The 27,163-nt window shown below is 36.0% G+C and overlaps 1 protein-coding gene across 1 annotated transcript in view; it reads right to left on the bottom strand.

Annotated features, from left to right (window-relative positions):
* The window catches only part of LOC144439023 (uncharacterized), a 131,689-nt gene that overhangs the window by 6,091 nt on the left and 98,435 nt on the right, over positions 1 to 27,163 (bottom strand). Inside the window, exons 6-10 of the mRNA XM_078128264.1 lie at positions 22,778 to 22,931; positions 21,016 to 22,182; positions 20,498 to 20,605; positions 17,158 to 17,255; positions 9,487 to 9,601 (exon numbers count right to left, since the gene is read on the bottom strand). Coding sequence (XP_077984390.1) covers positions 9,487 to 9,601; positions 17,158 to 17,255; positions 20,498 to 20,605; positions 21,016 to 22,182; positions 22,778 to 22,931 — 1,642 coding nt within the window. The remainder of the gene's footprint in view (positions 1 to 9,486; positions 9,602 to 17,157; positions 17,256 to 20,497; positions 20,606 to 21,015; positions 22,183 to 22,777; positions 22,932 to 27,163) is intronic.

Below are 27,163 nucleotides of genomic sequence, written 5' to 3'. Positions count from 1 at the left end.
GGTCATGTGTATTAGTGTGTACATTGTATCCCACTGTGCACAGTGGTCATGTGTATTAGTGTGTACATTGTATCCCGCTGTGCAGAGTGGTCATGTGTATTAGTGTGTACATATACATTGTATCCCGCTGTGCACAGTGGTCATATGTATTAGTGTGTACATTGTATCCCACTGTGCCCAGTGGTCATGTGTATTAGTGTGTACATTGTATCCCACTGTGCCCAGTGGTCATGTGTATTAGTGTGTACATTGTATCCCACTGTGCACAGTGGTCATGTGTATTAGTGTGTACATTGTATCCCACTGTGCACAGTGGTCATGTGTATTAGTGTGTACATTGTATCCCACTGTGCACAGTGGTCATGTGTATTAGTGTGTACATTGTATCCCACTGTGCACAGTGGTCATGTGTATTAGTGTGTACATTGTATCCCGCTGTGCAGTGGTCATGTGTATTAGTGTGTACATTGTATCCCGCTGTGCACAGTGGTCATGTGTATTAGTGTGTACATTGTATCCCGCTGTACAGTGGTCATGTGTATTAGTGTGTACATTGTATCCCGCTGTGCACAATGGTCATGTGTATTAGTGTGTACATTGTATCCCACTGTGCACAGTGGTCATGTGTATTAGTGTGTACATTGTATCCCGCTGTGCACAGTGGTCATGTGTATTAGTGTGTACATTGTATCCCGCTGTGCACAGTGGTCATGTGTATTAGTGTGTACATTGTATCCCGCTGTGCACAGTGGTCATGTGTATTAGTGTGTACATTGTATCCCGCTGTGCACAGTGGTCACGTGTATTAGTGTGTACATTGTATCCCGCTGTGCACAGTGGTCATGTGTATTAGTGTGTACATATACATTGTATCCCGCTGTGCACAGTGGTCATATGTATTAGTGTGTACATTGTATCCCACTGTGCACAGTGGTCATGTGTATTAGTGTGTACATTGTATCCCGCTGTGCACAGTGGTCATATGTATTAGTGTGTACATTGTATCCCACTGTGCACAGTGGTCATGTGTATTAGTGTGTACATATACATTGTATCCCGCTGTGCACAGTGGTCATATGTATTAGTGTGTACATTGTATCCCACTGTGCACAGTGGTCATGTGTATTAGTGTGTACATTGTATCCCGCTGTGCACAGTGGTCATGTGTATTAGTGTGTACATTGTATCCCACTGTGCACAGTGGTCATGTATATTAGTGTGTACATTGTATCCCGCTGTGCACAATGGTCATATGTATTAGTGTGTACATTGTATTCCGCTGTGCACAGTGGTCATGTGTATTAGTGTGTACATTGTATCCCACTGTGCACAGTGGTCATGTGTATTAGTGTGTACATTGTATCCCGCTGTGCACAATGGTCATGTGTATTAGTGTGTACATTTTATCCCGCTGTGCACAGTGGTCATGTGTATTAGTGTGTACATTGTATTCCGCTGTGCACAGTGGTCATGTGTATTAGTGTGTACATTGTATCCCGCTGTGCACAATGGTCATATGTATTAGTGTGTACATTGTATCCCGCTGTGCACAGTGGTCATGTGTATTAGTGTGTACATTGTATCCCACTGTGCACAGTGGTCATGTGTATTAGTGTGTACATTGTCTCCCGCTGTGCACAGTGGTCATGTGTATTAGTGTGTACATTGTATCCCGCTGTGCCCAGTGGTCATGTGTATTAGTGTGTACATTGTATCCCACTGTGCACAGTGGTCATGTGTATTAGTGTGTACATTGTATCCCGCTGTGCCCACTGGTCATGTGTATTAGTGTGTACGTTGTATCCCGCTGTGCCCACTGGTCATGTGTATTAGTGTGTACATTGTATCCCACTGTGCACAGTGGTCATGTGTATTAGTGTGTACATTGTATCCCGCTGTGCACAGTGGTCATGTGTATTAGTGTGTACATTGTATCCCACTGTGCAGAGTGGTCATGTGTATTAGTGTGTACATATACATTGTATCCCGCTGTGCACAGGGGTCATATGTATTAGTGTGTACATTGTATCCCACTGTGCACAGTGGTCATGTGTATTAGTGTGTACATTGTATCCCGCTGTGCACAGTGGTCATATGTATAATGTACATTGTATCCCGCTGTGCACAATGGTCATGTGTATTAGTGTGTACATTTTATCCCGCTGTGCACAGTGGTCATGTGTATTAGTGTGTACATTGTATTCCGCTGTGCACAGTGGTCATGTGTATTAGTGTGTACATTGTATCCCGCTGTGCACAATGGTCATATGTATTAGTGTGTACATTGTATCCCGCTGTGCACAGTGGTCATGTGTATTAGTGTGTACATTGTATCGCACTGTGCACAGTGGTCATGTGTATTAGTGTGTACATTGTATCCCGCTGTGCAGAGTGGTCATGTGTATTAGTGTGTACATTGTATTCCGCTGTGCACAGTGGTCATGTGTATTAGTGTGTACATTGTATCCCGCTGTGCACAGTGGTCATATGTATTAGTGTGTACATTGTATCCCACTGTGCACAGTGGTCATGTGTATTAGTGTGTACATTGTATCCCACTGTGCACAGTGGTCATGTGTATTAGTGTGTACATTGTATTCCGCTGTGCAGAGTGGTCATGTGTATTAGTGTGTACATTGTATTCCGCTGAGCACAGTGGTCATGTGTATTAGTGTGTACGTTGTATCCCGCTTTTCACAATGGTCATATGTATTAGTGTGTACATTGTATCCCGCTGTGCAAAGTGGTCGTGTGTATTAGTGTGTACATTGTATCCCGCTGTGCAGAGTGGTCATGTGTATTAGTAATGTACATTGTATCCCACTGTGCACAGTGGTCATATGTATTAGTGTGTACATTGTATCCCACTGTGCCCAGTGGTCATGTGTATTAGTGTGTACATTATATCCCGCTGTGCACAGTGGTCATATGTATTAGTAATGTACATTGTATTCCGCTGCATGTGCACAGTGGTCATGTGTATTAGTGTGTACATTGTATTCCGCTTTTCACAATGGTCATGTGTATTAGTGTGTACATTGTATCCCGCTGTGCAGAGTGGTCATGTGTATTAGTGTGTACATTGTTTTCCGCTGTGCACAGTGGTCATGTGTATTAGTGTGTACATTGTATCCCGCTGTGCACAGTGGTCATGTGTATTAGTGTGTACATTGTATCCCGCTGTGCACAATGGTCATGTGTATTAGTGTGTACATTGTATCCCGCTGTGCAGAGTGGTCATGTGTGTATTTGAGTACGTTGTATCCTGCTTACAGTGCTATGGTATGGAACGCCATGACTGTCTTATGTCCATTTTTGTCTTGTCATTATGTGCATATTCATTCTAAAAGGCCATTACTACACTGCTATAACCATTCACTACATGTACATTGTTCTACTCATTTCATGTATCTTTGTGTTCATTTCATTTATTGTGATAGTCATTTACTACCGTAATTCCTCGGGTTTGCGCCCTCACACAGGCAAGCGCCCAGGCCTTTCTTTTTTACAATGTCGACTTTTGGCAAAGTTACGGGAATATTCATACCAATGATAAGGCAGTATGATACCTAAGGTAATAAATGATTGACAAGGTATACTTTTAATCAAAATTCATGTAACTCCCATGGGACAACAGCTGGCGGTTTCCCTCACAATAAATTTGAAGTTGTGCAGGCTACATGCGAATGATAATACGCCTTATACTGATTGTCCCCCCCCCTCCCCCCCCCCCCCCTCTTGCATAAAATTTTGGGGGATTTAGTTCAAAATAGGGGGGACAACTGAAAAAATTTAATTTTTTAATGTATATTATTTTGGTACTTATAATATCCATTTAGTTCATTATGTTATCCATTTAGTTCATTATGATATCCATTTAGTTCATTATGTCCATTTAGTTCATGATGTTAGCCATTCACTTCATTATGATATCCATTCACTTCATTATGATATCCATTTAGTTCATTATAATATCCATTTACTTCATTATGATAGCCATTTAGTTCATTATGATATCCATTCACTTCATTATGATATCCATTTAGTTCATTATGATATCCATTTAGTTCATTATAATATCCATTTACTTCATTATGATAGCCATTTAGTTCATTATGATATCCATTTACTTCATTATGATATCCAGTTAGTTCATTATGATATCCATTTAGTTCATTATAATATCCATTTAGTTCATGATATCCAGTTAGTTCATTATGATAGCCATTTAGTTCATTATGATATCCAGTTAGTTCATTATAATATCCATTTAGTTCATTATAATATACATTTAGTTCATTATGATAGCCATTTAGTTCATTATGATATCCAGTTAGTTCATTATAATATCCATTTAGTTCATTATAATATACATTTAGTTCATTATGATATCCAGTTAGTTCATTATGATATCCAGTTAGTTCATTATAATATCCATTTAGTTCATTATGATAGCCATTTAGTTCATTATGATATCCATTTAGTTCATTATGATATCCATTTAGTTCATTATGATAGCCATTTAGTTCATTATATCCATTCACTTCATTATGATATCCATTTAGTTCATTATGATATCCATTTAGTTCATTATGTTATCCATTTAGTTCATTATGATAGCCATTTAGTTCATTATGATAGCCATTTAGTTCATTATGATATCCATTTAGTTCATTATGATAGCCATTTAGTTCATTATGATAGCCATTTAGTTCATTATGATATCCATTCACTTCATTATGATAGCCATTTAGTTCATTATAATATCCATTTACTCCATTATGATAGCCATTTAGTTCATTATGATATCCATTTAGTTCATTATGATATCCATTTAGTTCATTATGATATCCAGTTAGTTCATTATGATATCCATTTAGTTCATTATGATATCCATTTAGTTCATTATGATAGCCATTCACTTCATTATGATATCCATTTAGTTCATTATGATAGCCATTCACTTCATTATGATATCCATTTAGTTCATTATGATATCCATTTAGTTCATTATATCCATTTAGTTCATTATGATATCCATTTAGTTCATTATGATAGCCATTCACTTCATTATGATATCCATTTAGTTCATTATGATAGCCATTCACTTCATTATGATATCCATTTAGTTCATTATGATATCCATTTAGTTCATGATATCCAGTTAGTTCATTATGATATCCATTTACTTCATTATGATAGCCATTCACTTCATTATGATATCCATTTAGTTCATTATGATATCCATTTAGTTCATGATATCCAGTTAGTTCATTATGATATCCATTTAGTTCATGATATCCAGTTAGTTCATTATGATATCCATTTACTTCATTATGATAGCCATTCACTTCATTATGATATCCATTTAGTTCATTATGATAGCCATTTATTTCATTATGTTATCCATTTAGTTCATTATGTTATCCATTTAGTTCATTATGATATCCATTTACTACTTATAATATCCATTTAGTTCATTATATCCATTTAGTTCATTATGATATCCATTTACTTCATTATGATATCCAGTTAGTTCATTATGATATCCATTTAGTTCATTATATCCATTTACTTCATTATGATATCCATTTAGTTCATTATGATATCAATTTACTACTTATAATATCCATTTAGTTCATTATATCAATTTAGTTCATTATGATATCCATTTAGTTCATTATAATATACATTTAGTTCATTAGATATCCATTTAGTTCATTATATCCATTTACTTCATTATGATATCCATTTAGTTCATTATGATATCCATTTAGTTCATTATAATATACATTTAGTTCATTATAATATCCATTTAGTTCATTATGATATCCATTTAGTTCATTATAATATACATTTAGTTCATTATAATATACATTTAGTTCATTATGATATCCATTTAGTTCATTATGATATCCATTTAGTTCACTATAATATACATTTAGTTCATTATAATATACATTTAGTTCATTATGATATCCATTTAGTTCATTATGATAGTCATTTGTCATTATGATATCCAGTTAGTTCATTATGATATCCAGTTAGTTCATTATGATATCCAGTTAGTTCATTATAATATCCCGTTAGTTCATTTTAATATACATTTACTTCATTATGATATCCATTTAGTTCATTATAATATACATTTAGTTCATTATAATATACATTTAGTTCATTATGATATCCAGTTAGTTCATTATGATATCCAGTTAGTTCATTATAATATCCAGTTAGTTCATTATGATATCCATTTAGTTCATTATGATATCCAGTTAGTTCATTATGATATCCAGTTAGTTCATTATGATAGTCATTTATGTCATTATAATATACATTTAGTTCATTATGATATCCATTTAGTTCATTATGATATCCAGTTAGTTCATTATAATATACATTTAGTTCATTATAATATACATTTAGTTCATTATGATATCCATTTAGTTCATTATGATATCCATTTAGTTCATTATAATATCCATTTAGTTCATTATGATATCCATTTAGTTCATTATATCCATTTACTTCATTATAATATACATTTAGTTCATTATGATATCCATTTAGTTCATTATGATAGCCATTTAGTTCATTATAATATACATTTAGTTCATTATAATATACATTTAGTTCATTATGATATCCATTTAGTTCATTATAATATCCATTTAGTTCATTATAATATCCATTTATGTCATTATGATATCCAGTTAGTTCATTATGATATCCATTGACTTCATTATCAGAGTTCGCGGTAGCGCTCGCCACAGTCGCAAAATGCGAATAAAATTCCTAATTGGCGAAAAAATAATGATAATGTTGTCACCACGGTGGCGATTGTATAATTTGCTGCTGTTAATGGAAGTTTTCGAAGCCTCTTCTGCCCTATTCGCGATCGTATCATTCCACGGTCATTCCAGTGGTCACCTTTTTATAATGCGTTCCCTGGAACTTGTTCTCGCCAAAATTAGCGTCAAAATCTTTTCCAAATTTGATACACACAACATGTACAGAGATGTACATGAAATACATTACATATGTTTACAAATTAATTGCACGCTGTACATGTCATTCTTTCGCACATTGTATACACGTACACACACTGTGACACAGATTGTACTTCCAAAATGTCACTATAACATTTATATGCAACAATATTGTACACAGTGATTTAATGTTATCTTTCTGGGCTTTTGATTTTCCATGGTAATCACTCTCTGGAAATATATGTGCCCTGGCCCTTCTCGGAGTACAACGGTACAGAGTACAGTGCTATGGACACAGCACTGCAGTACTTACACAAACTAAGTTCCAACTTCCATGACATGAATGACAGCGTTAACTTTCAATTTGACAGAGACACGTTTGATAAAATTTTATGTTGCTGAAGAGAACTGTTAACTTGGTATACACCTAGAGATTCATTTATTCTTCAAGTTCAACGATGCCTTAAAAATTATTTGTGTGAACCATGCTCACACAACGCCTTGAGCATTTAAAAACCTTGCCCATACAAATATACCTGTTTACCTGTTTAACAAACCTTGCCCATACAAATATACCTGGTTACCTGTGTTTCAAACCTTGCCCATACAAATATACCCATTTACCTGTGTTTCAAACCTTGCCCATACAATACCTGGTTACCTGTGTTACAAACCTTGCCCACACAAATATATCTGGTTACCTGTGTTACAAACCTCGCCCATACAAATATACCTGGTTACCTGTGTTTCAAACTTTGCCCATACAAATATACCTGGTTACCTGTGTTTCAAACTTTGCCCACACAAATATACCTGGTTACCTGTGTTACAAACCTCGCCTTTACAAATACATGTATACCTGTTTACCTGTGTTTCAAACCTTGCTCATACAAATATACCTGGTTACCTGTGTTTCAAACCTTGCTCATACAAATATACCTTGTTACCTGTGTTTCAAACCTTGCTCATACATATATACCTGGTTACCTGTGTTACAAACCTTGCCCACACAAATATACCTGGTTACCTGTGTTACAAACCTCGCCTATACAAATACATGTATACCTGGTTACCTGTGTTTCAAACCTTGCTCATACAAATATACCTGGTTATCTGTGTTTCAAACCTTGCCCATACAAATGTACCTTGTTACCTGTGTTACAAACCTTGCCCTTACAAATATACCTGGTTACCTGTGTTACAAACCTCGCCTATACAAATACATGTATACCTGGTTACCTGTGTTATAAACCTTGCTCATACAAATATACCTGGTTACCTGTGTTACAAACCTTGCCCATACAAATGTACCTGGTTACCTGTTTTAAAAACCCTGCAATTACAAATATACCTGGTTAGCTGTTTTACAAACCATGCTCTTATAAAAATACCTGGTTACTTGTGTTACAAACCCTGCCCATACAAATTTACCTGGTTACCTGTGGTAGAAACCCTGCCAATGCAAATATACCTGGTTAACTGTGTTACAAACCCTGCCCATACAAATATACCTGGTTACAAACCCTGCCTATACAAATACACCTGGTTACCTGTGTTACAAACCCTGCCTATACAAATACACCTGGTTACCTGTGTTACAAACCCTGCAATTACAAATACACTTGGTTAACTTTGTTACAAACCCTGCCTATACAAATACACCTGGTATATACCTGTGTTACAAACCCTGCCCATACAAATATACCTCGTTAACTGTGTTACAAACCCTGCCAATACAAATGGTTACCTGTGGTACAAACCCTGCAAATACAAATATACCTTGTTAACTGTGGTACAAACCCTGCCCATACAAATGGTTAACTGTGTTACAAACCCTGCCCATACAAATGGTTACCTGTGGTACAAACCCTGCCAATACAGGTCCCTGTGGATTGTAAAATCTCAACTGACCAACCACCATTTGAATGTTTCAAATGCCCCAGAAACAACGGACCCAAATTAGTTTTAATTCTGAATGAGGCAGCAAACTTTCTATTTTAGCCAGAGTAACTTTCATCACACCACATGTCCAATATCTTGTAAAGGTTTATGGGAAATTTGGACAATATAACAAAGTAAATGGCCATCATAATATGTTTAATGGACATAACAATGATATCAATGGTCATGATGATGTAGCAAATGGCCATCATGATACCTTACATCACATCACCTGACCTGCATTTTGTACCAACCGTGTTTACAATTATCTTTGATATACCAAAATGTACCGATCCATTCCAAGTCTTTTAGTTGCGGTAGGTATTATAACCAGGGTCATCCTCTGAACTTGGTTTAAATGTAAAGGAAAAGTGCTGAAAGTGTGTAGCTTTTCCATCACTGTACGTCGTCTCTGAAAGCTCATTTTCACATTTAAAACAGGTCACAGTGGCAATATACTGCACACACACACACACACACACACATACATACATACATACATACATACATACATACATACATACATACATACATACAAGTATGTACACATTCTTACCTGATCGTAAGGTTCCAAACTGTAAATAATGTTTAGCATCTGCAATACTACCACTACACTGGTATACAGCACTCGTTGCAGCACTCACTGAAATATTGCATTTACTCATCATTGCCTGTTGAGAAACAGTGATAAATCATTGAAAAGTGTGAAAACACACAAACACACAATGTATCTCAACATGCCTACACTGACAGTACAGCTGAGATATCAGTGGAACAAAATTTCTGCACAGACACACAGACAAACATTGCCATGACATCAGCTCCTACACAGGAGCTAATAAAATTCAACAAACTTTGTAGGACATATGCGATTTGTTATGGTTAACATATGTACTGATTGAATTATATTGAAATTGAAGTATGTATTTTTAAGATATATCCTAATTACCGAAAGTAATTAATCATACAAATTATTCATTAACACTGTAAGGTACAGCAACAAACTTTGTAGCACATGCGTTTTCGCATGGTTAACATACATCCTAAATTATATTGAAATTGAAGAATGCAGTCTTAAGATATTGCTTAATTAGTTGATTTCATTGATGTGTAAATTTCCCTAATTAACATGAACAGATCTCGCTCAAAAACTAATCAGGTCAAGCCATTACCCAAAACATTATAGGTACTAAATTTCATTATAATTGAGCAAGCCGTTTTTAAGAAAATGATGACACAGGCAGACACACACACACACACACACAGACAGACAGACAGACAGACAGACAGACCCATTTTCATACCCCTTGTACCGGTACACTTATGGGAGGTAAAATCCCACTTTTCTGAGATACATCATACTTTGCAGAACTTTGTGGTAAAATAAAAGCCCCAAAGTTGGCATGAGTTGTCCTCAGGACCTACTTACTGATTTTGGCGCAGGTGAGCTCTAGATATTTAATACATACATTTCCATAAATTAGAAAAATTCAAAATGTCTACTGTCACCCTTGAAAAGTTTCATTTTTGGTCACTAAAATAGTTTGCACAACTTAATAATGAAACAAAATGCCATTTGTTTATATAAACTGTTACCTATCATTCAGAATTATATACTTTGCGCTAATATTACCATATTTCCTTATTTTCATCATTTCATGTATGTTTTAATCAATACCTCAGTTTAGCAACTAGCTGTTGTTAAATGGTAAATGTAACATGTAGTCTCGCTGCCAGACTTGTGACTATTGTCCCTAATCTTTGTATGTACATGTATGCCAATCGGTTTAGCCGCGAGAAGTGAGGGACTAGTCCCAAGTCTGTCAGGAAATGTTTGAAAAGGATTGTGATGTCGTCATTATGGGTTGGCTAAAATATGCAAATAACATCTCAACGCAGTCCTGCGATCATAACAAAGACACATGTTGTTGCCTACACACAGTGGTGGTAATATTTGTTGTCCTGAAGGCTATGATGTCTATGGTAACAAAAACACCAGTTAAAGTATATAGCGACCACATAAAATGTAGCTGACTATTATCCCCATCAAATCAACTGGGGAACAGGGCCAAAAGACTGGATTTTTTTTTACATTGTTACAGATGTGGTGAATCCGATCCCAATCTGCACTACTTTGTTTTATAACTTATAAGACAAGATCAACCTGACTTGTACATTCCAGAGTATTGTACAATTACCATGATGTAACTTTATGTTCTACCTGTCAAAATTGTTATACAACGCACGTTGTCATCCATATTTCAAACATTGCCACTGTCTTCCTGATAAATCTTGGCCTTTATTGTAACTACAGTCGAATATTTTATTTAAAGTACTGTCACCAGTGTCCGTTCCCATATCGTTTGCAGTTAGTAGACAGGTATTTTTTTTGCATATTCGAAAATACCTAATAATACCAATGGCACTAATTTGTACCACAAATATCCTTGAATACAATATTGGCTCATAGGTGACTGATTGTAACACCTTGTTGAACAATACTGTAACACATACTCAAAATATGTACTGTCTACAAAGAGGTAAAAGTATATTTTCTTTTTTTATATTAGTACATATTGAAAATGAAAGTTTGCCGTTAGCGTAAAAATCAAAGTATACCTGTTTAGATTGCATCTACAATCTTTCAGAAAACATAATATAATACATTGTTGAAATAGGGCTGCGACAGAATCCCCGGTGAAAAACCTACTAAAATATCTGAGACTGAAATGTAGTGCACTTTTGATATCCAAAATAGTAAAACCGTGTTCAGGTCAGCAAATGATACAATAGTAAAACTTACAACTTGGCCATGCAGTGAACTTCATCAACAAATACTCCACAAACTATGTCTCTATAGGGTGAGTCTGTAAAAGTTGCCTAATTCCTTTGTTTTGTAGAAGCGACTCTGGACTAAACTCACTAGGATAAGCCGACATTCACCATGGTTTTTAAGCGTTGCATCAATTCAGCCAACCCAGTCTCGGCGAGATACATGGCACCGAATTCTCTTACTTGAAGCGATTTAACTTGGTCAGTCATCAGTGCTAAAGGTGATACAGCTATCGCTACAGACTTGCGAACTGTTCTGTTGTTAAAGTACTCCTAACAAAAAGGTGCAATTTGATACATGATGGGACCAGACTTCCCATACCCTGTCGGCAAATTGACAAAGACATCATGTCCCTCCAAAATGCTGCAAATAATTGCCTCTACTTGTTTTGTTTCAGTTCAGCAAGCTTCATTTGTTGCATGACATATTTGACAGCAAGGCAGGTTTTCACTGTTACTTTCTCCAATTTCATGCGTTGTGTACTATGCATTTTGTTACTTGCCTCTTCTAATTCTGTGTATAAGTGAAATCACAGACAAGTAAGTGGCCAAATGCAGCAGTTTGTTTCTTCCTCTTGGTATTACGCAATGAACAATGAGTGACATTGTCATTCATTAAAGTAAATAAATCCTTAACACATGATTAGTTGCTATTTATAACAGACTCCTCCTGGATATAGAATATTCAGTGGCTAGTATGTTTGAACAGATCGTTGATTCGCTAGTTTTATTGGTGGGTATTTTTATTCTCCTGCTTCCTGCTAGACTAAAGCCCCCCCCCCCCCCCCCCCCCACACCCCCCCTCTTGTTTCGCCACTCAGGGCGCACTTACAAAACTAAGGGATGACACTATGTAACATATACAGATTGCTATTGGCAAATGTTCTCTGTTTCAAAGGTTCTTTCATAAACTCTTGTTCTTCCATTGGTGAGCTTTGTAACATACCCCCTTCCTCATTCACTAGCTTTCCTGACATAAGCATACATACAGCGTTGAAAGTTCCAATATGCCATGCCACATACAAGGGGGACAAAACACACACCTAGCCTAGGTAACATCTTTAAATGTACATTTTTGTTGTAGGGTAGTTCAGCAAAGTAAATGTATGTACATTTTAATATAATTAATATGGCAATATTAGTACATAATATATTTGTGAATGACAGGCATCAGATTTATATCTTGAAAACAGCCTTTTATTTCATTATTCAGTTATGCAAGGTATGTTATTTACATTGGCTAGGGAGAATGTGTATGAGTCCATAGTGTTTGTTGATGAACAGAAAAGGCTGTAAATTTCGGCAGTCATTAATTAAACATATTTTACAATTGGCATATTAAAAGAATAGCCATGCGATAAACACCCAGATTTACAAGTATAAGCTAGGTATTAGCAAGACTAAGTGTACAATAATGGTATCATGATTAGAAAAACATTTGCCCAAATACTAGAAATGTATTTAACTGAAAAGTCTCTTTGACTTGATGTTTTCTTTGAAAAGCTAGTGATAGTAAGAAGAAGACATGGTTTCAATTGCACAGGCAGCTAAGCTGCCTGCTGGTCACCAGATTGTTTAGAAAAAGTCTTCCCTCAAGGCTAAACTTTTTAAGAGTCCATGTTCTCTAACAAGACTCCCAGGTTACTCTCCTTATTGGCCAGACCATTACTTTTGATGAACCTATAATAACTCACAAATGCCCAGAGATGACAGGAACAATTGCTGGATGAATTGGGAATACCTTGGCTAACGATAACAGAAACGAAGCTATATATATTTCTATTTTGATTGACGGCGACACTGATAGAGCTGTGCAGGAGTGTGAAATAGTGTACATGTGACGAATAGACAAACCGACTTGTAAACTTGTGGTGAATTTAGTGGGACAGATTACTGAAGGAAGTTCAACACGCACATGCCGATGATAGTGTTAGTGCGACAAAAACTATATGTGACAAAGTTTGGAAGCAGAAACTTATAGGATTTGAAGCAGATTCAGTCAATCTCAGTTGAAACAGGAATGTATACACTTTACCCAGGGACGAAGTAGAGCATTTATACTGTATCACTTCACTGAATTAAAGTTGTTAAACTGTTACGATGCTTACCATGAAGTATGTAAACTTTCTGATGTGTAATAGCAATGTAATGAGGGTTTGAATTTTGTTTATTATTTGCCATGGAAACGGGTGTACATATTCCGGGTATGTAGGGGATCATGAAAGCCGAGTGAAGTCGAGGATCATGCCAAGCTTTCCTGTGCTAAGAATAGGAAGCGGGCATTTGAACACCTTTCTGGGCTTTTTATTTTCTAATGTTTTGGTAGTCACTCTCTGGAAATATGTGCTCCAAGCTAGAACGTACTCCAAACGAATCTCTGTTAGAGTGGTTATCTGAGTCGGACTGTACCACAGTACATAAATCTCTACACTATGCAACTGATGGTACGGTACCTCAGTGCACAAACTAAGTTCCATGACATGAACAACAGTTTTAACTTTCAACTTGACAAAGACAGTTGCAAAAGCGTTTGATACAAATTCTATGTCGCTGAAGAGAACTGCAAACTCGGTATGCACCGAGAGATTTGTTTATTCTTGAATGATGCCTTACATGTAGCATTATCTGTGAACCATGTTTACCTCAGAGTATGTAGTGAATGGTCAATTCACATAATGCGTTTAACTGTCTTGTTACGAAGCTAAAAAAAAAAAAAGTTTCAGTTTCAGTGACAACGAAATGGTGACAAGGTGGTATGAATTTCTCTGAGTGAAGTTTTCAGCATAAAATGTCGGTGGTCAATTGGATCATCGCTTCGCCCATGAACGGAAGACGCTTTGCCATCAGTGATATTGATGCAAAACCTTTTCTAACCACATCTCATGTGTCTGTTAATAAGTAACCAATCACATGGATAGATAATGACAACAGCATGTAGTTTCAAAACTCCCCCAGACAAGCTCTCCACGTCAGGAAATGGTCATGGGGAACTGTTGAAACGTTTTGCATACGATGGGTCATATTCAAATTTCACAGGTCACACTGCACTTAGAGATTTACACAACAGTTTACATAAACGAACTGTGAGGAAATGGTTTGATCTACAACTTCAAGGCAATGATAACCGCACATTTGCTAAAAGAAAGCCTTTCTTGGTATAGGCTCTAATTGCCAAAGTTTGTTAATTATGCAAATGAGCAAATAATTGACAGCTCTAAATTTCATTAAGAACTATCACATCTCTGTATGATCAATATCTGTAGCAAGTTTCATCAAATTTGAAAAAGCCCTTCTGGATGCATAACCTCAGTTTAATACAAACATTCATGAATTATGCAAATTAGCCCTTGATTAACTAGACATAAGTTAATGACTTTTAGTGCTTTTACATCTTTGTATTATCCGTGGATGTAGCAAGTTTCATTGAATTTGGTGCAGCCATTCTGAATGTATTGCCCCATTTATAAAATCATTAATTAACATTAATTATGCCACAAAAAACTAATCCCTGCTAAGTTACAGCCTGACAATGCCACATAGTAAATTGCAGACATTTGCTTCAGTACTTTTTGAGATATCAGTGGAACAAAATTACTGCAGACAGACAGACAGACAGAGCACCACGACATGAGTTCCCATATGGGAGGTTGTCAGTAGCCGAGTGGTTAAACCACTTGCCTCTTACCACTGCAGTCAGGGTTCAATTAAATTGACCACGCTGTATTAAAAGTAAGAAGAGTGTCGTTCAGTTTGACTCTACCTAACAATGCAGGTTTTCCCCGGGTACTCCGGTTTCCTCTTGCATTAACACTGAACCCATGAGGGATGGCCCTCACTGGAATTCTTGGGAGACAAGTGTTTATATGCTTAAAGAACTATCCAGTATAAATAAAGATTATAATTATTATTATTAAAAATTAAATGCAACTTACCTTTAAGTTGAAGTTTAGTTGATATGCTACCGTCTTATCTCAAGCACTGAGTGATTACGTGCCCAAATCCCGGATGGAAGTAAACCAGTCTATAATTATCATGTACATCAATCCTAATGTGCACAGAATATACTTTGAAGGCTAAAGATTGTAACCCCACAACACTATCTCACGTAATCACTCAGTACTCAAGATTGTGACCCCACAACACTATCTCACGTAATCACTCAGTACTCAAGATTGCGACCCCACAACACTATCTCACGTAATCACTCAGTACTCAAGATTGTAACCCCACAACACTATCTCACATAATCACTCAGTACTCAAGATTGCGACCCCACAACACTATCTCACGTAATCACTCAGTACTCAAGATTGCGACCCCACAACACTATCTCACGTAATCACTCAGTACTCAAGATTGCGACCCCACAACACTATCTCACGTAATCACTCAGTACTCAAGATAATCCAGTAGAATATCAATCAAACACCAGATTTAAACTGAATGCCTCCCGTATTATAAAGGACTCACTAATTATGCAAATTAAACTAAAAAAATATGGTAACAGGCTTTTTTTTGGACAAGCGTGCTTTTTTAGGTTAATGTATATGCCAAATTATACGGAATTTGAAGAGTGCATGATACTGCTTTTACTGAATATCGTTCATTATTCAAAATACTCATTAAAGGTAAAAGTTGTAGGAACTAACTTCATAGGACAGGTGCATATTATTATGGTTGATATATGTACCATATTATACGAAATTTGAAGCTTGCATTTTTAAGATACAACCTAGTTACCTAAAATCATTAATTATGCCAATTTTTCATTAAAACTGACTGTAAGCTATATCAAATATTTTATAGGACATATCCGCTTTGTTATGGTTAATGTATGTACTAAATTATATTGAAATTCAAGTATGCAGTCCTAAGATATAGCCTAATTACCGAAAATAATTAATTATGCAAATTATTCATGAAATCAACTACTTTTATAGGAGATATGCACTCTGTTATGTTTAACGTGTGTACTAAATTGTATTGAAATTGAAGTATGCAGTCTTAAGATATAGCCTAATTACAAAAAATATTTAATTATGCAAATTTTTCATTAACGCTGTAAGGTACATCAACATATTTTATTGGACAGCTGTTATGCTTAACGAATATACTGAATTATATTGAAATTGAGGTATGCAGTCTTAAAATATTGCGTAATTAGTTGATTTCACTGATATGCAAATTTCCCTAATTAACATGAACAGATCTCGCTCAAAAATTAATCAGGTCTAGCCATTACTCCAAACATTATATGTACCAAATTTCATTACAATTGAACCGTACGTTTTTAAGAAAATGGTGACACAGACATAGACAGACATCCCCCTTTTAATACCTCCCGTACCCTTACGGGAGTTAAAACCAAGCCCTGGCATTTGATTTAAATTATTACCTTTATTTTTTCACATGCTGTTTCTAATTTCTTTTCATCCTCCTCCACTGTCTGTGTGGCATTTATCTCATTAGTCTGTGTGTTTTGAGACTGGCTTTCTGAAATATGAAAGGAAATCACAAATATATATTTTTTTTAAATGTCAAAGAAATTCTTTCATTATATTAAGGAGATTATGTATATACCGTACATGTACACTATACAGTGTAGTGTAGTGTAGTGTCAACTAATCATCATAGGAGACACAGATCATCAAAAACTTTATTTGTGTGTGACAAATGCATGGAATTAATGCATGTGTGTATTTCCATTGTTCTTCATTTAATGTGCCCGAGATTAAATTTATACCAATGCACTGAATACAAAACCATAGATTTTAGGTCTTACACATTGTTGGAATGCAAACTTCTGAGCTATATGTAATATACATAATGTGCCCCTAATTGGAAAATTAAGGATATAAAACTATATGAAATTTGCATAGTTAACATATTGCCTAATTATCGAAAAATCATTAACAAGTCATTCAGAATGACATACTCCCCGCTATGATTGGGTTTTAAGGAACTGGCAGTTTATGTTGTCATTTTCAAATCTGGTTAATGTTGTTCTTGATATCACTACTCTGATCATGCAACAACACTTGTGAACCTAAATCAAACAGACTTAGATATGTTGTGTCTCCTCGTTGGACATGGGATATGCCTACTCTTCAAGATGACGTCATGGAATAAACCATTCAATAATAAAGGATGGGCCAGGTACGGGCGGGGGGTCCTGTTCAAGCATGTCTGAGTTATGGCTTTGGAAATGAAAACTGCGCCAACAAAATAGCTGCCAGGCAGCCATATCACATTGTATCAAGACGAAAATGAATATACAGTAAAAAGTCGATTATCCGAACGTCGAATATCCGAATTGATCGGTCATCCGAACTGACTACGTGTCCCCCGAAACAATCTATTGTTCTGATGTCAAAGCAATGTTTCGGTAAAAATGTGAAGTTTGATGAATGACGATCGACATGTGAATGAGCGCGGTTTGTCTTGGAGCTACAGTGTGTATTGTTTGTAAACAATCACTGTTCACCACTTGAATGATGTGATGTTAATGATGTACGGTAAAACAAAAGACGACTACATGTTATACATCGAGTGCGTTGGAACGATCACACCTTCAATAACATCTCAATAAAGTTGTTCTCCTATTGACCACCCTGTTGTCTTTTGTATGATTCATAAAAGATTTGAAATGATTGTGAAATGGTGAGAACGGCATGTCACACTCTGACTATAGTGGCGACTTTCAAACAGCTTGTCGGTATGAGATGTAACGCAACCGTAGTTGCGGCATTGCTACTTTGTCCATTGACTGTGATACCGAAAAGATGATTGTCGGTCAGAGTTTCGTTTCTTTTTCCAATAAAGATTTTCATAGGTATGTAAAACTTTTTCAGCTTCGGCCTACCTATAAATCTGCAATGTCTAGGAAGGAATCCTAACTCGATCGTGAAACTGAAGATAAAGAAAACAATGTCCTGTGTGAACCAGTACCATCGCACGGCGAAGTGGCAGCTATGTTTTCTACGTGTTTGTTATGGCTAGAGTCGCAGCCTGATTGTGAACCTACCAGTTGTTATTGCTCCGTAGTTTACACAGAAAAGCAGCAGACAGCCGTGCAATGAAACAGAAACCCCTGACTTCGTTTTTCTGAACTTTATTTTTTTTCTCATTGAGTGGCTAAATTGCGGACACATCGTTTGTACACATTGATACAATTTGATTACATTTACATGTCAGTGAACACTATTTATAGATGCAACCATGACAACAGTGCGTTCTTATCAGCTGTCCACCACGTCGTCGTCTTTCTTGTAAATATGTTTTTTGATTTCTTCTACACATATTCAATTCACAATGTCGTTTTCCTATTATATTCAACTCTTTATTTAGTTTTAGTATTAAATAAGTACAGTTCATTAAAAAGGTTTCTATGTAGTATGTTACGTTTCATTTGTCTGAGAGTGCATGTAACAAGTGTAAGTGTGATATGCAGCGTACGTGTACGTTCATTCTGTATGAGTGCGACCTTTTGACCCCGCCCCGTCCCATCTCAATGCAGATCGCATATCAGAACTGACCGCATATCCGAACTAAATGCATGTCCCCGTAAGTGTTCGGATAATCAACGTTTTACTGTACACATGGATGTCATAGAACACTGTGCTAATACCAACTTAGAATGAGATCTGTTCAAGCATGTCTGAGTTATGGCTTTGGACATGGAAAATTCGCAAACAAAATGGCTGCTAGGTGGCCATATTGGATCGTATCACGACAACAATGAATATGCACATGTATGTCATAGAACCCTGTCCTAATACCAACTTTGAATGAGATCTGTTCAAGCATGTCTGAGTTATGGCTTTGGACAGGGAAAATTCGCAAACAAAATGGCTGCTAGGTGGCCATATTAGATCGTAACATGAAACAAACTGACGTGCATATGTATGCCATTGTATGTTGCCCCTGTACCAAGTTTGAAAAAAGAATTGGTCCAGGCATCTTCAAGAAACGGCTCTGGACGGACGGACGGTTGGACGGAACCCAATCCATAAGTCCCCGTTCCAGACTTCATCGGACAGGGTTTTAAAATTGAATGTCAAACAAGAGAAAATGTGTTGTTTCATTTACTTTAGCTTATCAGTACCTTACTTGCATCAATACAACTCAGGCTGAAATGATGTATGGGCCTTGGGTCAAAATTCAATTAAACATACCTGTCAACTGCTTGTATTGTTATACAATTACATTACAAACAGTGAACAACATCTTAAAGTGGCCATATGGATGAGAATTTGTTATTTATTTTGGATTTTTATTTGATAAACAGCTTCACCATGTTTTTCTACTTGAAAAAATAATGCGAAAGAACATATACCAAGTCCATGTTCATAACTCAATACATTGCAAAAAGATGCAAAAAGTTTTAAAAGTTTGTTATTGTACATACAATAACAAACATTTTACACATTGTTTAATGTTTTGCCATTTATTGAGATGTGAACATGGACTTTGTATTATGTTATTTCACATTATTTTTTCAAGTAGAAAAACATGGTGAAGCTGTTTTATCAAATAAAAATCCAAAATAAATAACAAATTCTCATCCATATGGCCACTTTAATGGAAGTCACCAAGCAAGGCCCATATATCACTTCCATCTAAACTCAGATCAATGCCAACTCCATACTGATAGAAAGTGAATGTAACCAATGTATTTTATCTCAAACTATCATTGTGAATTATACAAAGTATCCTTTCCATTTAATATATCTTACGCATAAACTCTTTATTAACATCATCCATCACAAATTGTCGGAGTCCATGAATTGCTCTTGAAGACCTGCTGCCTGCCTTGTCAGATAACATGTCTGTTTCTTTATTCACTGTCAATGAGAAAACATATCTGTATTCTTTATTTCAATCTCCATTCATACCACGTTTACTTTGTATCTATGTATTGTCATCAACAGTTTTTTGAAAAAGCCACAAGGCCACCTCAGATTGCCGGAGAAGCCATGAATAAGGAGTTGAGACACATCCCTATCCCTCTCCCTGCCTGCCTGCCCCCCCCCCCCTCTCTCTCTCTCTCTCTCTCTCTCTCTCTCTCTCTCTCTCTCTCTCTCTCTCTCTCTCTCTCTCTCTCTCTCTCTCTCTCTCTCTCTCCTCTCTCTCTCCTCTCTCTCTCTCTCTCACACACACACACAACACTGAGTACTGTAGCATATTTGATACACACAAATAAAAAATCCATGTGCAAACAATGTAAGAACTTGAATAGACTATCCAACTTTACCTCGTGATCTTTTGGGTTTTGGTTCATTACCATCATTTCCATCAATATACATAAATGACTTTCTTCTTTCATCTTGATGTTTGTCATGAATACTCCCTAGACTTGATGTTTTATTTCTACATTTATGACTTCTTGTTTGTCTCCTAGCAACCACTTCTTCTTCCTTCTCATCTTCCACATTTTGATGAGATTGGCTTTTATCTTTCCTCTGTTTCACATCATCTGACTTGAGCTTAGCTTCCTTTTTATCACAACTGTCTTTCTTTGATGGGTTCACATTTTTCCCTTTTGAGGCTGACTTGTTTTCATCATGTCTGATATCTACATCTTGATCCAACTCCAATTCAGTCCCATTTTTCTTTTTCATACCCTCTCTTCTGCCTTCTTTAGCAAAGTTCACGCTCATACGATATCTTGTTTTTTGTTCTTTTCCAGAAGTGTCTGAATCACTTTTTCTACCTCTGTTGTTTTTAGACTTATTTTGTTGCCCTGGTACAGAAATATCTGACTCTTTTCTCACCTTTGACCCCTGACCCTTTTCATCATCAGTCTGATTTTCATCTTCAGTCACAACACAGGCACTATTACTTTCAACATCCCTATTAATATAACTGATAATACTATCAAGTACACACAGCAGTTTCTCTTGTTCTCTTCTATCAATCAATCCTTTTCTTTTCCTGGTGTTGTTTTGTGAAGTGATATCTATGTTTTTCACAGGACTGTTTGCATCACTGTCCTGTTTGCTCTGTGACGTTTTTGATAGACTTCTAGGCTCATCTGTAATTACTGTCACATGCGTACTGCCCATTTTGGATTTCATTTCCTTCGCTCCTCTGATGCATATTGGAGTGCTTTTATTCAAAGCCTTCTCACTCAGACTGTTATCACTGCTCATGTTCCTCACTGTTTTACTTTGATGTGTTTCAACACTTCCATTTCTTTGATTAGTTTTATCCTGATGTTTCGATTTCCTCCTGTCTCTGTTCTTTGTCTCGTCTTCCACATCAGCAGCTTTGTAAAGTTTAGCATCAAATGAGGACATAACACTATTACTACTACTACTATTACTACTGGATGACTCATGACTTGCTGTACATACTTCTTCGGGGCTACTCTCAAACTCTGTAATGTTTACAACAGTATCTTCTGCCTGCCTCTTCTTGCCTAGACAGTGATAACAATATACATTTTTTCTTCCGTAAGGAAGAGATATATTTATGGGTGGAAGTCTGTGTCTGTGTGTCTGTGTGTGTGTGTGTGTCTGTCTGTCTGTCTGTGTCATCGTTTTCTCCATAATATACAATTTTGTCATGTTTATTCTTTTACTTTCAATCAATCAATCAATCAATCAATCAATCAATCAATCAATCAATCAAATTTTGTTTTGAAACAATCCAGGCTGGAGGCTTGGTGAATGCCAAGTGGCAAAGAGTTCCATAGTAGTATGTGTTGTTTACATACATTCATGTACAAGTATTGCAGTATGTGTTGTTTACATACATTCATGTACAGGTATTGCAGTATGTGTTGTTTACATACATTCATGTACAGATATTGTAGTATGTGTTGTTTACATACATTCATGTACAGGTATTGCAGTATGTGTTGTTTACATACATTCATGTACAGGTATTGCAGTATGTGTTGTTTACATACATTCATGTACAGGTATTGCAGTATGTGTTGTTTACATACATTCATGTACAGGTATTGCAGTATGTGTTGTTGCTAAAAAGAGAAAACTTTTTTCTTTACATACCTTTCTTTGGTGTGCCTAGTCTTGGTGGAGTTATTGAAGGACTCTTGTTGCCTGCTAGTTTCTTCTTTGTTTGCCTTGCTATATACACATCAAGATTTGGTTTTAGTCTCTTTATAAATCGGTCTCTCATAGATTGCCACGAATGAGTTGTGATCTTGCAGCAAAGAACAAATAGACGTCACTATGTAAGGCACTATCAATTAAATTCTTTGTTTGCCATCCACATGTAAGTAGGATTTTTGGTATATTTAGAGAACACAAACAAAATTTCTGCAGAAGGCTGTATTTGATGTTATTGCAAATGAAAAGAAAGTATAAATCTCTTTAGAATAACTATAAATACAGGTGAACCTTATAACAAAAATTTGGTTATATAACAAACACTAGTTGAAGGTACTGATCTTGTGCCATTGTTTTGTATGTAAATCACAATGTTTAGAATGAATTCACTTTAGTGAAAACCCGTATACAATGAACTGTCAGTGGACAATGAGTTTTGACACCTACAACAAACATTTTACTTTCATCATGCTACAAAATGATGAAACTTCACTGACAACAAAAACATGGTTCTTATTTATTTATTTATTAAACTTTATTTAAAGAGGGTAGCCCAGTTTGCCTTGGTCAATCTTCCCTGGGGTCCTTTATATATAAATACCGTAGTACAAAAACAAAAGAGACAAATACAAACTGTACAATAAGGACATACATGTACAATAAACATCAAAAGTGTCTAAAATTTAGTCTCAAAATATTGGTGACAGCCACATGTGAAGGAAGACAACAATGTTCTGTTTCTCACTTCATGTGGTAAGGTATTCCAAATAGTTGTACCAGAAAACATAAAACTTTGCATATAAAATTCAATTCTAGGTTGAGGTACTAACAGGTCTTTGTTTTTGCTTGACCTGGTTCTATAATTATGAAAGTTGTACAAAATAGATAAGAAATGAACAACCCTTTCAGGTGTTGTCAGTGAATCTTTTTGATTGCCATACCATAGTTGTCCTTTTTGAACTGAAAGCCTGTGACATAATGTACAAACTAAAGAACTTGTTGCAGTCACTACAAGAAATGCTTTTTGTGGACTATGTCTTCCATGAAGACTTGTTCATCAAAATTTGCTGGAAGTACATATATTTTTTGTGATGAATTTGGGCTACGAATTACATATGTTCAGTGCTCATGTGGGGTGACAAACATGGCCGCTGTATCGTGTCACGACAATCACAATTCACATCCAAAGTTAATCATTTCTTAGGACAGTCCATTTTAACATGGAACCGTACCGAAGTATTTATTCTTAAGAATAAGTATAAATTTTAAGTTTTCATTCTTATTTATCAACACAATAGCAAAAATGGTCATGACGTCGTATGTGTACTACCCGGTAATACGCATACGACAGGCTTTGAAAATCTTGGTTGATTTACCCAGCCACAGAAACTAACGAACTCCGTCTTGCTGTACTTGTACTATGGTATTATTTGGGTAACGTTTAGGGTGCAAACTTCAACTGCCATCGTTATTATCGAGGTATTATTTGGGTATCGTTTAGGGTGTAAACTTCGACTGCAATCGTTAGTATTGAGGTGTGATACACATTTAAGTGTGTATGTGGGGCAGATGTCATTTGCTTGTTCATGATTGTGTTGTCTTCACTGAAGTAGGGAGGGTTATTTTTGTGTTTCCCCACAGATGACGTGCAGACTGCATCATGTGCATGGGCTGGACAAACACAAAAAAGACCGATGCCTGGGTATTTAAGTGACACGCCCTGACCAGAAACAATTCTTTTTTTTTGGCCTAATACAATGTATTGAAGACATGCACCCTACATGCAATGTCAAAAGCTTAAAACACGAAGGCCAAAATGTTTGTTGCAAATATCACACCACAGAATGATCTGTATAACAAGACTATTAACTTGTTTGGCTTCGCACTCATCAAATTTCTGACAAAGCTGAAAGTCTATTCTCCATTGAAACCTATAATAGTTCATCTTTTCGTCAAAATGTTTGACCTCGATAAAATCATTTTCTTCCTTTAAAAGTGAATGTTGTTCAATACTATCATTTAAAATAGAACCTAGTATAAATCAACATATTCAAAGCTGTATACTCTTCCTAGAAAGTACATCTACATCACTTTACTACTAAGTTTCTGGGGACATTTTGATACTTTGTTGAATCTTGAACTCATCAGATGAATGGTACATGTAGTAACAGTATAATTTCACTCTTAGATCTTTAGTCATCATGATGAAGAGTACTCAACATGAGTTAAAACAGAAGTTTCGAGCTATGACTCATAAAAAAACCGTTTATATGGCTATACATCAGTATTTGAAATGTGTGCACGTGCAGTCAGAAATGACCAATTCAATGGCTTGCATTTGACACTAAGTCCTGCGGATAGTGTGGTTTATTGCGTACTTTTACTTTCACCATATGAAATTTGTGATAATTGATGGATCAATGAAATCTGTATTTTTAATGTGAAAATCAAAAATGTAGTTGTCTAAACAACTATTTAGAGATACAGTCAAACCTCATTAGTACGAATAGGTTGGGAATAAGGAATTCAGTGTGTTATATCTATCTTTCAATAGTGGGTTTTCACCTAAGCATAGATAAATGTAGTTGTCTAAACAACTATTTAGAGATACAGTCAAACCTCATTAGTACGAATAGGTTGGGAATAAGGAATTCAGTGTGTTATATCTATCTTTCAATAGTGGGTTTTCACCTAAGCATAGATAAATGATATATGCAGACGAAAAACTATTGATATGCAAATACGAACGTAAGCATGAATAGATAACATGTATAAATAAAATGAAACCTCATTAATCTATTGAAAATATTTAACGTCTTCAGCCCAAGTGGGCGAAAGAGAATGTTTCCTCTGTCAAGTAACTTGCATTTCATTATCACAAGCTTACAGATTTGTCAATACATTTCTTGTACACCTGTTTGCAGGTGTTAATGAATTAAAAGAATATGGCGATTGGTCGATAGGCTTGCAAGATTGAGACGAGAACGCATTGATTTTTCATGATTTGAACCATCTGTTCACTTTCCTTCTAATTCTTTTTAAATATAGAATTCATGTAAACATATGTTAGAATTAGTTATCGAAGTAATTCGAACACATGCTCCAGGGAATTGTTGTGAAAAAATGTCCGGGCGCGGACATGTTATCAGGGTTTCGTTTCTGTGACACCTAACGAACGTCAATTGATTTTGGAAGCTATGGGTCAGTATGCTAACAGTTATCAACTGATAGCAGATGATGTCCGTGCAAATTTACGCATTCTTTCTCGAAATGTGCAAGACATTTACATTATTCGTCCTGCTACTGTATTAAGACGCACATGTAGAATAAGGGATGTTGTCAAACGTCATCAGAACAGGTAATTGTTTGCACAAATAGGAAACAACCAGAATTTATGACAGGGGTGGACTTGGAATATTGTGATCATGAACACTTCATGATTATTGATACCTTGATAGCCAGTTATAAAGGATGTACATGTATAGTGGGTTTCGTAATGTGCTGGTCGACAATAACACAACAACCCGATCATCGAATACAAACGTCATGATTCCATCAACATTTGTTAAAGTTTCACAACTTTTTGCAACACTTTTGGAGTAGAGATTGGTTATTTGTTCCCGGCTTCTTCGCCTCATTGGCTTTATGCATTCACAAAACAAGTTACTTGACTGTGCAGACAGTGGAAAAAAATAGAAACAAAAATATGATATCCTTATGCAAATAAAGTGCGACGTATAAATCGACGACACTCATTATTAGCTCCGCTGTCAGCGAAAGCTGAAAGCGTAGCTTTAGGTATAGGTGGGTATTGAGGTATAGAGAGTAGAGTGAATCATTATGATTTTTTTTCATAAAATGTCATTTTCATCAACTCCTTGAAAACCTCTTATTAGATTGCTTTGATATCTGGCGTGTTGATGCGCAGGGGTAGCTTACTCAGATTTGTTAATTTCAAGTCAGCACATCCTCATTTTTATTTTTTATGATTTTTTTTTTGTAATTTGAAAAAAAAATGAATATGTTAATGAGCATAATGACCGACGCCATATTGGAAATCAGTCGACGAGACTTTAAGTAAACTGCCACTTTTCAAAAAACACTATTGACGTCAAACAAGCAATGTAATATGTGCTATAGTCATAATTCTACACATTGGGCGCCCAAATGACAAGCGTTTGTTCGAAACAGGGTTGTAAACTTCAAATCCAATTCTGCCACTTTTCAAACAAGCAATGTAATATGTGCTATAGTCATAATTCTACACATTGGGCGCCCAAATGACAAGCGTTTGTTCGAAACAGGGTTGTAAACTTCAAATCCAAT

Source organism: Glandiceps talaboti, chromosome 8 (genome assembly GCF_964340395.1).
Source record: "Glandiceps talaboti chromosome 8, keGlaTala1.1, whole genome shotgun sequence".
In the NCBI taxonomy this organism is placed as follows: domain Eukaryota; kingdom Metazoa; phylum Hemichordata; class Enteropneusta; family Spengelidae; genus Glandiceps; species Glandiceps talaboti.
The sequence above is the reverse complement of the archived record's forward strand: the minus strand, read 5'-3'. Positions and strand labels throughout refer to the sequence as shown.